This window comes from Cyprinodon tularosa, unplaced genomic scaffold, assembly GCF_016077235.1.
Source record: "Cyprinodon tularosa strain WSP-4 unplaced genomic scaffold, ASM1607723v1 ctg388, whole genome shotgun sequence".
NCBI lineage: Eukaryota > Metazoa > Chordata > Actinopteri > Cyprinodontiformes > Cyprinodontidae > Cyprinodon > Cyprinodon tularosa.
Genome location: NW_024039105.1, coordinates 798,568 through 811,445, shown reverse-complemented (window position 1 = coordinate 811,445; position 12,878 = coordinate 798,568). Strand labels below are relative to the sequence as shown.

The 12,878-nt window shown below is 38.3% G+C and overlaps 1 protein-coding gene across 2 annotated transcripts in view; it reads left to right on the top strand.

The window, feature by feature from the left end:
• Positions 1-12,878, top strand: part of plekhm3 (pleckstrin homology domain containing, family M, member 3) — a 51,335-nt gene that overhangs the window by 35,261 nt on the left and 3,196 nt on the right. For both annotated transcript variants that reach the window (XM_038297474.1, XM_038297475.1), the window contains exons 6-7: positions 1,870-1,933; positions 12,522-12,679. In XM_038297474.1, coding sequence (XP_038153402.1) covers positions 1,870-1,933; positions 12,522-12,679 — 222 coding nt within the window. The remainder of the gene's footprint in view (positions 1-1,869; positions 1,934-12,521; positions 12,680-12,878) is intronic.

Here is a 12,878-nt window from a genome sequence, read left to right as displayed (position 1 = left end):
ATAAAAATACTACCAAAGCTTTCTTTTGAGATAAAAAAACTTACTTCTTTTAGGTTTGGGTAGAATTATTGCTATGCATAAATTTAGATAAAAATAGATAAATCTGGTGTTGTCCCTTTGATATAATTTAGTATATTTTAAGATCTAAAATAAACGAGAAGACTCCCTCTTGTGAGTTTAAACCTCTATTTAAACTTCATTGTATCTTTTCACATTAAAACTGGAGGGTTTTGGTTTAGTGGGATTATATTTGCCCAATCAACTCAAAATATTGCATCAATTCGAATTTTAAGGAAAATGATGCATAGTTTCCTAAAACAAATTAAAATGCTGGTTGCATTCCCCTCCTAGAATCTTTATATGAAAAACCACATTTATAAAGAATTACCTCCACTCCAGATTATGGTTTTATTCCACTACTAAACAGTTTTCTATTGCTGACATCTTTCCCTGTGAGATGCCCATCTTCTCTCACTGTAGGGTAGAAAAACTCAGTTTTTTCTATTGTGCAGAGCACCTTTCTCCACCATGTTTCCTACAAGGCCTGCTGCAAACATGGGTGCTTATTGTTGGATTCACACTCTGAATCTGGAAGCTAATATAGAAACTGATTGCATAATAATCACTTTTAACTTCCGGTTTTTTTTTCTTGTGAATTCTGAATGAGGTTTTATTTATGCAACAAAAGATCCAATTGACTGTCGGAAATTCATCTAGGATTAGATCAGCTGTTGATAGGAAAACCTTGGTTTGCATAGGATTGGATTGTAGTGTCTTAGTGTGCCACTTGCACATTTCCAAAGCTCCACAGAGTCCACACACCTAGTCAGGTCAGACGTACCTTTGGTAAACAATCATAATCCTGTAGTGATAAAAGTCTCAATAAAAGGCGTGTCTCTTGTAGTGGAACAATCCTTCAGGATACTGCTGTATAATGTCGAGTTAAGGATTATAAGGTCTTACTAATACAAATATTGAAGTAGTTTCTATTTGTGTGCATTCCCAAATCTGTGTGAGCCCCTTCTAATCTAATCTGCTAATGTGTTAGCTCTCAAGTGTTTTCAAAGCAAGATCAACACACACAGCACACTCTCCGTTTTTGTGTCCATGTGTGCTTGTTGTCACGCATGCTGGTTCGGTAACCGTTGGTAACCTGCCAAACATTAGATTATCAGTGGTGTATATCACCAAGGCGCGTTTGGACCACACACACACACACACACACACGTCGGTGTGCCTTAGCGACACTCATCACAGCTTTAGATGGGATTTAACGCGGTGCCATCTGATTGGAGGAAGCCTTGGCATTCACATGCTGAAGAAGGACCAGCGGATTTTAGTTTAGTGTATTTCATCAGGGGTTAGTCTGATAAAGATGGCTGTAAATGCAGAGTACATTTTTAACTCCAAAGTATGTTTATAGATTTTCAAATGCAGAAAAATGACCCTCCTCCTCCATTCTGATCAGCTTCCCTGTCCGTTCTTTATAAACTAACCAAACTATAATGCTGCCTCCACCGTGTTTCATCCTGACTTTGGTTTCTTTTCGCATTTGGATAAAAATGTTTCTTTCGTTTTTTTACTGTAGCATCTTCTTTCACATGCTTTCTAAATCTTTTACATGGCTTTACTCCAAACTCTTTTATTTAAAGGTATCAAAGTAAAGGAAGCTTAAAACCAATGAAAAACTTGTACTGTTTCTTCCACCTTTTTTGCATAAAATCCCAATAAACTACTCTAAGGTGTACTGCTGTAAATAATTGTGCATGGTGCCACACTTTATTGGATTGATCATCTAATTACTACATGCTGACCAGATCACCTGCTGTGAGGAAAGTGATGCATTACATGTTTTTGTCTCTCCAACAGGATTTTTCCCAGGGAATATCTTCTACAGCACATTCACCTCTACTCTCTGGCTGACCTGCAGCAGGTACGCATAAACACACAGGAGCTGTAGCCTTACCAGACAATATATTTTATATTCAGGCACTGATTAAAGACGCATCTCTTTTTTTTATTTTTTTTTATCACTGACACTTTCAGTTTAGGATCTATTAGCATAACCAAATGTGTTTTTTTTTAAGCTACATAACATAGTATTAAGAGGGATAATCTTTTAGGGACTATTTAGTTAATTTCTTATAGTCAAAATCAACTTTGGCTGAGATTACTATTCCTTTAAAAAACCCAAATGAAGCGCTAATGACGTTAGAGTTAAGATTTCACAGTTCAGACCCTGTGCCCCTTTTTTTTTGATAAAAGGGAACGTTTTGTCGTCTCCTCTGTTCCACACCACAAGGGCTGGACTTGAAAACAGTTTCCAGCGTGGAAGGATTAAAAACAACCCAGATTCTGTTGTGGTTTTACAAAGGAAAAAATAAAATCTGGCTATAATGAAAAGTCCTGGCCCATACGTGGTATGGAGGCCATCAGTAGAAATGAAGGCAAGCAGCAAAACAGATGCTGACCACAGTGTTGGTTTTGTAATTCAAAGTTGGCTGAATATTTTAACCTGGTCTGTAAAACTTTCTAGTTCCTGCCATTTTAAGAGCTTAATCAGTGGGGGGGTTGTTTCCACGCATATGCATTTTGTTGAGTTTCAAAGAATATTCTGCATACTAGTGGCCTGGCAGGGATATTACACCGTCTTTATTGAGATCACTTTAAAGCAATGTCATTTTTAATTGATAGTTGTTTGCAAAGGACCTGAGAAAACAAAATCTTTGGATGTATTTAATTAAACTTCTCACTTTGGTAAGCTTTTTAATGCTCCTTATTTGGATTATTTCATTATTTTCTATTATTTTTACTCAGACAGCATAGCTCTAAAAATTAATTTGTAGCACATTCCCCTGCAGTTACAGCCAACCCCTGATCAGAGAGTCTCCCCTTACTCAGGAAACCACTGCTTTTGGGGGAAAATCATTCTGTTTTACATATGGATTGCTAAATGAATCACAATGAACTCCTTGGTTACAATATTTATATAGATACTACTTTTACAATGTTGTGCATTCATGGCATTGATATCAATAACAGATTATTCTGCCTTAAATGTGTCTGTCTTCTCTGAAGACATTCTCTTTTCCATCGATCGGGCCTAATTCATTGATGGACTCTTAATTCTACATTAACAAGTTATTAGAACATCCAAAAGCTGTTGCTTGGTGGTTGCTCTGAACCAATACTTTTGGTAATATGGTGAATATGGCCAGTTCGATGGACCTCGGTATAGAAAGTAGATGGAGATCTTCAGATAATCTTCTGTTGTAGTAGCATAATACCAATCTGAAGAAAAAAAGAAAAAAAATCCTGCTTAAGAAATGGTTTGTAAAAAGAGTTCATATCAAGCTTTTAGAAACTTCTCATGCTAACATTGCCTGATGTTTGTTGTCTTACCTGACAGCTCTTAATGTTTCTTTCTGCTCACATTTCTGCAATTAAACAGTTTATATCACTATTTAGTTTTTGTGTGTGTGTTATATGAAAGACTCACATTTGTGTAGCAAGAACGAAGAGAAAGAAAGCATGCCCCGGCTTCCCCGCAGTCCAGAATCGAGCCGTCAAACTGAGTCGGGGGTCTGAGGAAAGCAACCAGAAATGACTGAAAAGTCCTTTTGTTTGTCATTATGTTCATTATGTAGTGGCTCGCCCCTATTTTTTTTTTCCTCTTCTTTCATCCCACTCTGACTCAGAGATCAGCCTCAGACTCTCACGGTGAAAGAGATTGGACCCCCCCCTCCATCTCTTCCACTCCCACACTCTGTGTCTCTCTGCTCCACTAATTGGTCACATTCAGAATCAACAGGCAGAAAAATAAAGCGTGACATCCCTCCATTCTTACCAACATCCCCTCAACCTCACGCACGCTCGCAGCACATGTATGCATCCCTGTTAAAACTCCACAGCTCACTCGAAGGACGCACCCCCCCCCCCAAAAAAAGCAGACATTTGCTACTAATTCCAACAACAAGAGTCTTTGATAGAGCCTGCCCTCTCTTTCTCCGTCAGAGATTCTCGAGCACTCTGCCTCTTAATTGGTTTTCCATATTAACAAGCTTGTTTCTTTTGATTCTCCTCCTGAATAAAATGACGCACTTAATCAACGTGGCTTTTTTTGTTGCAGCTCAGGGGTCAGTAAAGGCTGCATTTCTCCGACCATAGCTTGGACCACATTAGTCTTTTCACCTCCACACAAACAGCCTCCACCCATACCCCCCCTGCTCATTCTCTAAAAGCCATATGTGTTTGTCTAAGGACACTCTGCGCTGTTCCTCTGCTGGCTTCAGGGCCGGTTTCTGTGGTTTTGAGCAAAGACTAAAGTAGCCTGAAAAATGTTTGTGTGTATGCATGCAGCTCGCTTCCCACAGTGACACCCTGGCATTCCCTGTATGCCTGGCATGCCTCTCCACTCACACTTGACCAGACACACAGAGGCCTCTTAAGTAAATGTTAGGTGTTCTCAGAAAGGTTTCCACGTTCTCTCGTGGGTTCAAGTGCAGGAGGAGCCCTTTAATCATAGATGGAAAAGGAGTTATCGGGGGTCTAATGTTTTACTGTCATTTTAAAAGCAATTAATTGTCATTTCATTTTAAGGAACAGCATAAAACAAAACATTTTTCTTTATATATTAGTCTGAAAAGTGATGAAATAGGTAAAAAAGCTAAATTTCCTACTTGAAGCTGAAAGTTGCAGATGTCAGATGGTTCTGCTGTTGGTCAATTTGCAGGACATTTATAGTTTTTAAAAAAAAAAAGTATTTGGAAATGGTGTGAGGATTTAGAAGGAGGTCTGAGAAACTTAAGAAATAAAGGGAAATTGGTAAATTGCTAATGTGATGAAAGCATTTTACCATTGCCCTGACTTCTGGCCAAGATGCACTGTCATGTTTTTAGCACATCAGCCATGTACCAATAAAGGCTTTTTTTTAACCTTTTTTTCTTGAGGGCCTCAGACCTTCTTCTAAGTGTTCTACTTGATTCCTTACTGAAGAACATCCTCTCACTCCCTAGAAGCACTCCGAGCCCAGCTTCCTTGATTTCAAACGATGGGAGGAGTCTGCAGTCTGTTTGACAAAAATTTCCATCCTAAACCCCAAAGACGAGCCTCTCTCCAAGTTAGTTGAGCTTAGTCATAAATCATTAATCAGGTCAGCGACATCCCACACACCTAAGGTATGAATTTGCCTGTTTTGACGGCGTTAAACCGCTTCAGTAGCAATAGGTTAGTTTGCTCTGGTTTCTGTCTGATCTGATCTGATTTGGATGAAATCTTGGAAACTCTGTGATGTTGAAAACTAAAATCTCTCCTTTAAACATTAGCTTTTTAGCACCTACAAAAAGATTCTGAGTTCAAAATGCATCTGGAAAATCTCCAGATGCAAAAAAGTTCCATCTTAAGAAAGGTAGGCCCAAATCATAATACTTCCACTGCCGTGTCTCACAGTCTTGAGTTCTCCTCCAGTGATCCAGTGTTGTTTTTAAACATAACATTCCTTTTGTAACTACGGCCCAAAATAAGTTTCTCTCTGTAATGCTATTAGTCTTTACCTTTAGAGGGTTTTCCACTTGAAGGAAAGTGTTTATTTTTGCTCTTACTTGCTGAGGAAGTCAGAAATGGTATGTTTGTAAAGCGGATTCTACATGAGTAGGTAAATTAATTGTTTTAATTTTGTTACTACATATTGAGAAGAATAGTTAAAAGGTTGAATGCACTTAAAGCACTTAAAAATGTCCAACTGGAGGCTGAGGGGCCTTTTCTATATTGTTATTAAATGACATATCTATGGATTTATTTTGGCAGCGGTAGGATTTTTTTTCCTGTATTTAATAAAATCAGTTTGCATGTTGTAATAACCTGATGCTGCAAAGCAATTGTCTTTTAAGAAAAGGTTGACAGATTTTTAGAAACTCCCAGGTTAAACAGAGGGACAGACTCCACGTTACACACGGCAACATTCATCATGTTTTGTGTATTTTCCCTTTAATGGAGGAGAGCGTGTTATCTAAACATAGTTCACCCTGGTTCTTCCCTGCCTCGTTATCCCAGCTGGCCGTCCGGTTTCTCAATGGAGCTGCAGTGTGTGTGTGTGTGTGTGTGTGTGTGTGTGTGTGTGTGTGTGTGTGTGTGAGGGAGGGAGGGAGGGAGGAGGCCACGCTAACGGCTGTTAAACAGCAGTAATGGAGGATTAGGAGGTTTTGGAGCACAAAGACTCTGCATGTAGCAGAGAAAGAGTTTGAACTGGAGGAGGAGGAGTCTGAAGTAGAAGAGCTGAGATTGAGTGTTTAAGAGTTTTTTTTAGAAAGGGGGAAAAGGTCAAATATATGAATCAAGGTCCAGAGATTTTAGTAGTCAAATCCGGTTAATTCAGTTAATGCAACGCTTTTTGTCTGTCTGAACATTGACATTAAAAGCTTTTGTTTTATTCCAGCTGCTATTATGTTTTTTATTTGAAGGAACATCTCTAGAAAACTTAAAGTTAGTAACTGCTGTATTGGCCATTAAAGTATCTATAGTTTCAAGGGCATGAACAACACAACAAAGGTTGTAGTCGTCCATGAATGTGCCCATTCGCAATGATTAAAAATAGTAAGACTTATTGATTCAAGATGAGGTTTTTTTATTGCAATAACTCTTTAAAATAAGCATAAGCGTGTTGATGTTTTACTCCGGGGTTTCAGTTTTTTCATGACCTTGAAAGGCTGGTTGTCCAGAGTTCAGTGTTGCAGGACTTTGTTGTTAAACTTGCACAAACAAGTTCTTACTTCTACTACGATGCATTAATATGGGTGCTAGCTGCAACTCTGTCTTCCCTTCTGTCCGATGGCATTTCCACTTTAATTTTATTACTGCTACCTAAATGGCTGGAAGGAGAATTTTTTTGTCTTGTCAAATGTATTGTGGTTAAACTTGTGAGCTGAAAGTTGCATTGTTCTATATTATATTATAATTATATTGCAAATGCAATTAATTGCCCAGCTGTACTTTCATAGAAACTGTAGGGATAATCTTCAAATAATTTCGGTTCAGTCATACGTCACGATGGAGGCCTTGTGCACCAGCCTTGATCAAAGTGTGACATATCTGCAAAAGGTTAGAACAGGGGTCTTTCAGCTATGTATATGTTAGTGTTTCTCTGTAGCAGTTTCTAAAAAAATAACACCTCTACAATTTGATGTCGGTGGCACAATAGGAACACGTCCCTCTGTGGGGGTTTTCAGAAAAAGCAAATTTCTTGCATTTCCCATCAGATAATCAACCTGATTCACTCCTTAATTGCTTCCTTTGCATTATCTTGGTAATCCATGCAGTAACGTATTTGTTTTTTGCATCATGCAATTTACCAACCCCATGTCTGTCCTTGACCTGGAGATCACGATGAAGGCAGACATAAGTTCGAAGGTCAGATGTCCATAAGGTTCCTAAATGTACGGTATTATTTCTCACATTCGATTTAATCAACATTATTCTGTAAAGACTTAAATATACATATTTCCATTTAGTTTAATAGTTTTCAAATTTTCAAACAGAAATCCACATTTCAACTGTAAAAAAAATTCACTGGGGTAATATAACAGCCCCCCCTACCCACCCACCAAACAAAAGTACAAAGGGACAAAGTGGTCAGTAAATCTATTTGTCCACAGCTTTCTGAGAAAAATCCCATGTCCATCTTCCTCCTGCAGAACCAGGATATCTAACTGGATGTTTAGCTTAACATGTAACAGAGGGTGTAATGGCGTTTACGTTAGATGCCATTCAGACTCAACATGACTTATGACACCTCACTCCAGAGCTTGTGTTGTCTGATCTCCTGAAGAAATACAATCCCATCGTCAAAAATCTAAAGATCTTTTCTTTTTTAACTCTGAAGAAAATGCGGTTGACGTGAACAGACGGTGTTATCCAGACCTCATTAATGTTTGAAAACCCAAACTACTCAGAGACTGTCTGAACTAAAACCTAATCACAATCAACCACTTAATTTAATTTCCTTGTTTAGTTCCTTAGAAAGGTAAAGCCAGGTTTTCTCTGCGCTGCTTTCTGCCAGGTTGGATTAAATCTATGATTTTAAGCTTTAATCTGGTTGTTTAGAAAGACAAACTAAAACAGATTCTATTTAACTCATTCAGGAACAACCTGCATGAAATATCAAGCAGGGCCTGAATTTGTCATAAAAATTAATGCTGTCTGATTATTGCTGTCACAGCAAAAGTCAGATTATAGTCATTTCTTTTCTATTTGAGTTCCTTAAACACCTGTTTGAGAATCTAACTAAAACCTGGTTTGAATTAATCATAAGACGGATATTTCTGTCAGAACTGTCTGACACAGTTATGCTGACAGAGAAGTAGTCAAGTGTGGCATCTTCAACCACAAGGTAACGAGTTGGTTTTCTGATACGAAGCTCACACTGTGTGACAAGTTAGAGTCCGGTGTAGTTTTCTAGAGATTTCAGTGTCAGTCTGATTGATGAATAAGAAAGCTAAAAGAAGTTGGCGTATATGGATGTTCAGACTGCATGCTAGGCCTTTTAATTTGTTAACAGTTATGTTATTTTCAGTATCAGTAAGTGATTTTGTTTTTGTTTTTTGTTTTTTTAAGAAAACTTTAAAAGAAAAGAAAGAAATGTGTTAGTCAGAAAAATCCCAGAGACACAGGAGCTAAAAACAGAAAACTTTTCTAAGAAACAAAGAAAACATTTCTTTTTATGACATTTCAATGTTGTCTCACAGTCCTTCAGCAGAAGAGAGTAGGACTTTCATCAGCTAACAGGAAGGTAAAAGGGAGAATTCTGTTAGACCTTTTATATTTTAATTTACAATCAATCTTCTTTTAGCGACCTTGATAATTGTTCTTTAAGAGAGATACGCTTCTACTGAAGTCTGCATCTGCAGGTTAAAGTTTTACAAGAATTGGAGATCACATATCGGTATATGATGGCTCTATCTGAGATTTTTCAAATGATAACATGGTGATGACGAATATGGGACTCCACAGTCTGTAGTAGTTAACTTTAAATCACAACCTGAGCACTGGCAGCTCTACTGTTGGCTCAGAACTAGTTACATTTTTTAATATGTTCATATTAAACTTCATAGTCTGAGTTACTATCCCGCTGTGATCGAACCGGCCAGCTTCACTGTAATGAAGCTAATAAAACAGTCAGTTATTATTTACTGCAGCTGGAGCAGTTGATATTTGAGCAATCAAGAGAAGTGAAAGCCAGTTTTGGCCATTGGGATAAACCAGGCCGGTAATGGCTTTATGAACTGAGTGTATCAATATGAAGCAAGCTGGATCTGATTGGCTTGTTTTTTGTTTATCACCTTTTTGCTTTTCCACATGTTTAGTTTAGTCACTCTCCATCAGGCCAGCCACCTTTGTGTCCCTTTGTCCCCCTCCAATCAGAGAGCAAGTCACCAGAGTGCTGCTGCATTTCGCTTGACTCTGCCCAGTCCAATTATAGGAGGCCTTAATTACCGAGCCTGTCAGCCTCCATCAGCGGAGCCATTCGTCATGTGGACTGTGCTGGACCGGACTGAGCGGGCCTGCTTTACTTTGGCTTGGTTTGGTTTGGGTGCAGGGGGACGCATGTTTCCTTCTGCCTCCCTCAGTATTTCAGTTTCATCTGGCTTACTTCCAGCCTTGACGCAAGTTACTATACTGATTTCTGAATGCGTATGAGGCTACCTTGAATAGTACGTTCTTTTTTCCAATCTTAAAAAAGTCTGTTATTGCATCCTATTTATACCCCAGGAGAATCCGTATTATCTCATTTCAAGTTCCAAGAGACTTTAAAAAACAAAGGTACAATTTCTGCAAAAGTGCTTCAATTACATTTCTGTTTAAGAAATTACCAAAATGTGTTTCACCTGTTTACATATTAGTGTCTGTATGTGAACATATCAGTTAGGTTTGCTACTGAAGGATCTCATTTTCGTTCTTTGTCCTGCTTTATCTGAATCAGAGCAAAACAGGAGGAGTATATCTTAGTGCTTTATGTTTCATCTGTGTGCGTGTGTGGTTTCTTCCTCCACTACCTACCTCGAGTCCTTCTCTTGTCCTCTCATCGCCTGAAAAACAGCATGAAGGAGGTTATAATTGGGAGGTCCAGAGCTCTGCCAGGTGGAACCACTTGTATCTGAATACAGGCTCTCGCTTCTCTCTCAAGACCTCTTGTTTATTATACCTCCAACACTCTCACCTACTTTTTCCGCTGTTTTTCTGCTACTTTCTCCTTCTCTGTTGAACATGCACGGATTTTATTATGCTCATGAATTTATCTGCCTTTCTAACCTGACATGATGAAGGTTTGGAAACACGTAGAGTATTTATGTTCTCTGTTCAGTCAACCATAGAAGATAAGCAACAATACAAATCCTCCCCCCTTCTGCTAGCCCACTTTTACCTCCTCCTTTAAGGAACTTGTTGTGTTTCCAAAAATTAGATGGTCGTTCTGTAAAGTGTCATCTCCTTTTTCTGCTCTTCCTCTCTGTTTAAAGCCCTTATCTAAAAATATCCTTGAAAAGGAGCACCTCGGTGCTTATGCAATCAAAAACTTGTGTGTTACGATACCGGGTGCAAAAGCGTTGACGGACTGCCCTATTTAAATTAGGATTGGGGGAGCATTTTGGCCATTCAAGTATTTCAAATCCATAGTGATGTAGGAAATAATACTTATAGTAAAAATAATAATATTCATGATAAATATTAAAAGAAAATGTATAATGCATTTCCAGGATAAGAATTTAAAAGCACTTCAAAACAGCAAAAGAGTTTAAGAGATCAAAATAATGATGTTAGAAGATAAAAAATCAATCCCCTCTTATGTTGCTTAAAGTTATAGGATCCCTGATAGTTTGTTTGCTCTGGTGGCTGCTAATTTCACTTTTATTTATGAACAAGCTACAATAATGAACTGTAGTTGTGGGGTTTTTCTGTCTTCGTTTGATTGCATAAAGTTTGTCTGCAATAGAGATTGACTTATATAAGTTGACTGCGATACCGATTTTGTTAATTTGGTCTTAAAAATGGGTGGGCAATTCCAGTTCCTGAGGGCCAGTATCCTGCAACATTTAGATTCGACCATTGTCCAACACAGCTAAATCAAATGGCTGAGTTATCTCCGCAGTATGCAGTCAGTTCCTCCAGAGTCCTCTCTATCATCTCATTACTTGATTCAGGTCTGTTGAACCAGAGGAACGTCTAAAAGTTGCAGTATACAGGCTCTCAGAAACTGGAATTGCCCACCCCTGGTCTAGACAATCCACACATGTGCGTCTGATATTTTGGTCCAAATCAATATTGCTTTTTCCTTCTCCATTAACATGATAAAAATGACCCAACGATAACAAATGTTACACACGTCTCACTTTAAACAAACAAAAAGAGAACTTTTTTGACAAATCAGATAAAACATCACAGCCTACCTCTAGTTTGGACCGCGCGGCACTGGAGTATATTTTTCCTCCATAGGTTGTGCAACATTGAGCGGAAAATCAGCACAATTTCCATCCAGTACAATCTCCTTATTGTGGTGTTTTGGTATACGTTGATGGTTGGGGAATTATGGTCCTACAGCTCCAAAATATAATTCTTTGATAGATACAGTATATTTCTGTTATTGTCATTTCTGACTGTCCATGTTTGAAATTTTTGGCCTGCTCCCGGATAAATCACATCGCAGTTGGTAATTACATTTGCCTGTCCTCCTCCCATTATTGAACATGTTCTGATGATCAGTATAAATATTCAAGAAGGCAGACAAAAACATTTTAGACATGCGTTTGATTTTTACCTTTGTGCACAATATAAATTTGCCTTTTTACTTTATACACACAAAACATTAGTCTAATATTATTTGGTTCTAATAGTACACCTTTCCTAACAGCTTTATTTCATATCAGCAATGTGAAGAACAATTACTTAAATGTATCACTGTCTCTAAAAGAAACTGGTTTAAAACATACCAAACACCTGATTTTTATTTATTTTTTTGGTACCACCCTTTTAGCTAAATTTTTCTGCCGTTGCATACAGCTTGCTGAATTTAGTGTTAAAAGCTTTTACTGTGACAGATTAGTGAGATTCGTTGCCACTGAATATTCTGGTGGAATGAATGATGGCCTGGTTTATTTTTCCAGCATAAAATCTAAACCTTCTCTCTTGAGGAACCTGGAGTATGATTTAAATTCTCTGCAGATCGTTTGGGTCTGATTAGTGATATGGTTTTTGTTTTGCTACTCCAGACCTTTTCACAGGCTCCTTATCTGAATGTTTTGTCTGCCTCATTGTACAAGAGCGATCATAGATTTTCATAAAGCATACTTCATTGTTCTCTCTCCCATTGTTCTTCAAAGGATTTTCTCAATCCTAACTTGTTGGCTTAAAGCCCAGGGCTGTTGTCATGATGATATATTGTTGATTTATCATTATGAGGCCTCACAGCGTGACTTCTAACATTTTATCAGCAGTACATATCCACCTTAACATTGTCTTCTCTATTCCTTCTGAAGGTGATTGATGGGAAACTGGCTCCCTTCCTGTCCAAGGTGATCAAGTTTGCCAGCTCCCATGTGTTAAGCTGCAGCCTGTGTCGGGAGAAGGGCTTCATCTGCGAGCTCTGCCAAAATGGACAGGTCATCTACCCTTTTCAGGAGAATGTCGCACGAAGGTACACATCCTCACGTTAGCTCTAGAAACCTTAACTCACCTGAAGCGGCCCATTGAGAACTGTATTGATATTTTTTAAACCTGATAAGGTTAGATTTAGATAATATATAAGATGATCTGCCTGCAGTTCTGATAGATCCCTGATAATTTAATCAGTATGCACAGTTACTGGAATAGTGTCATAAACTTCCTGTTTCACG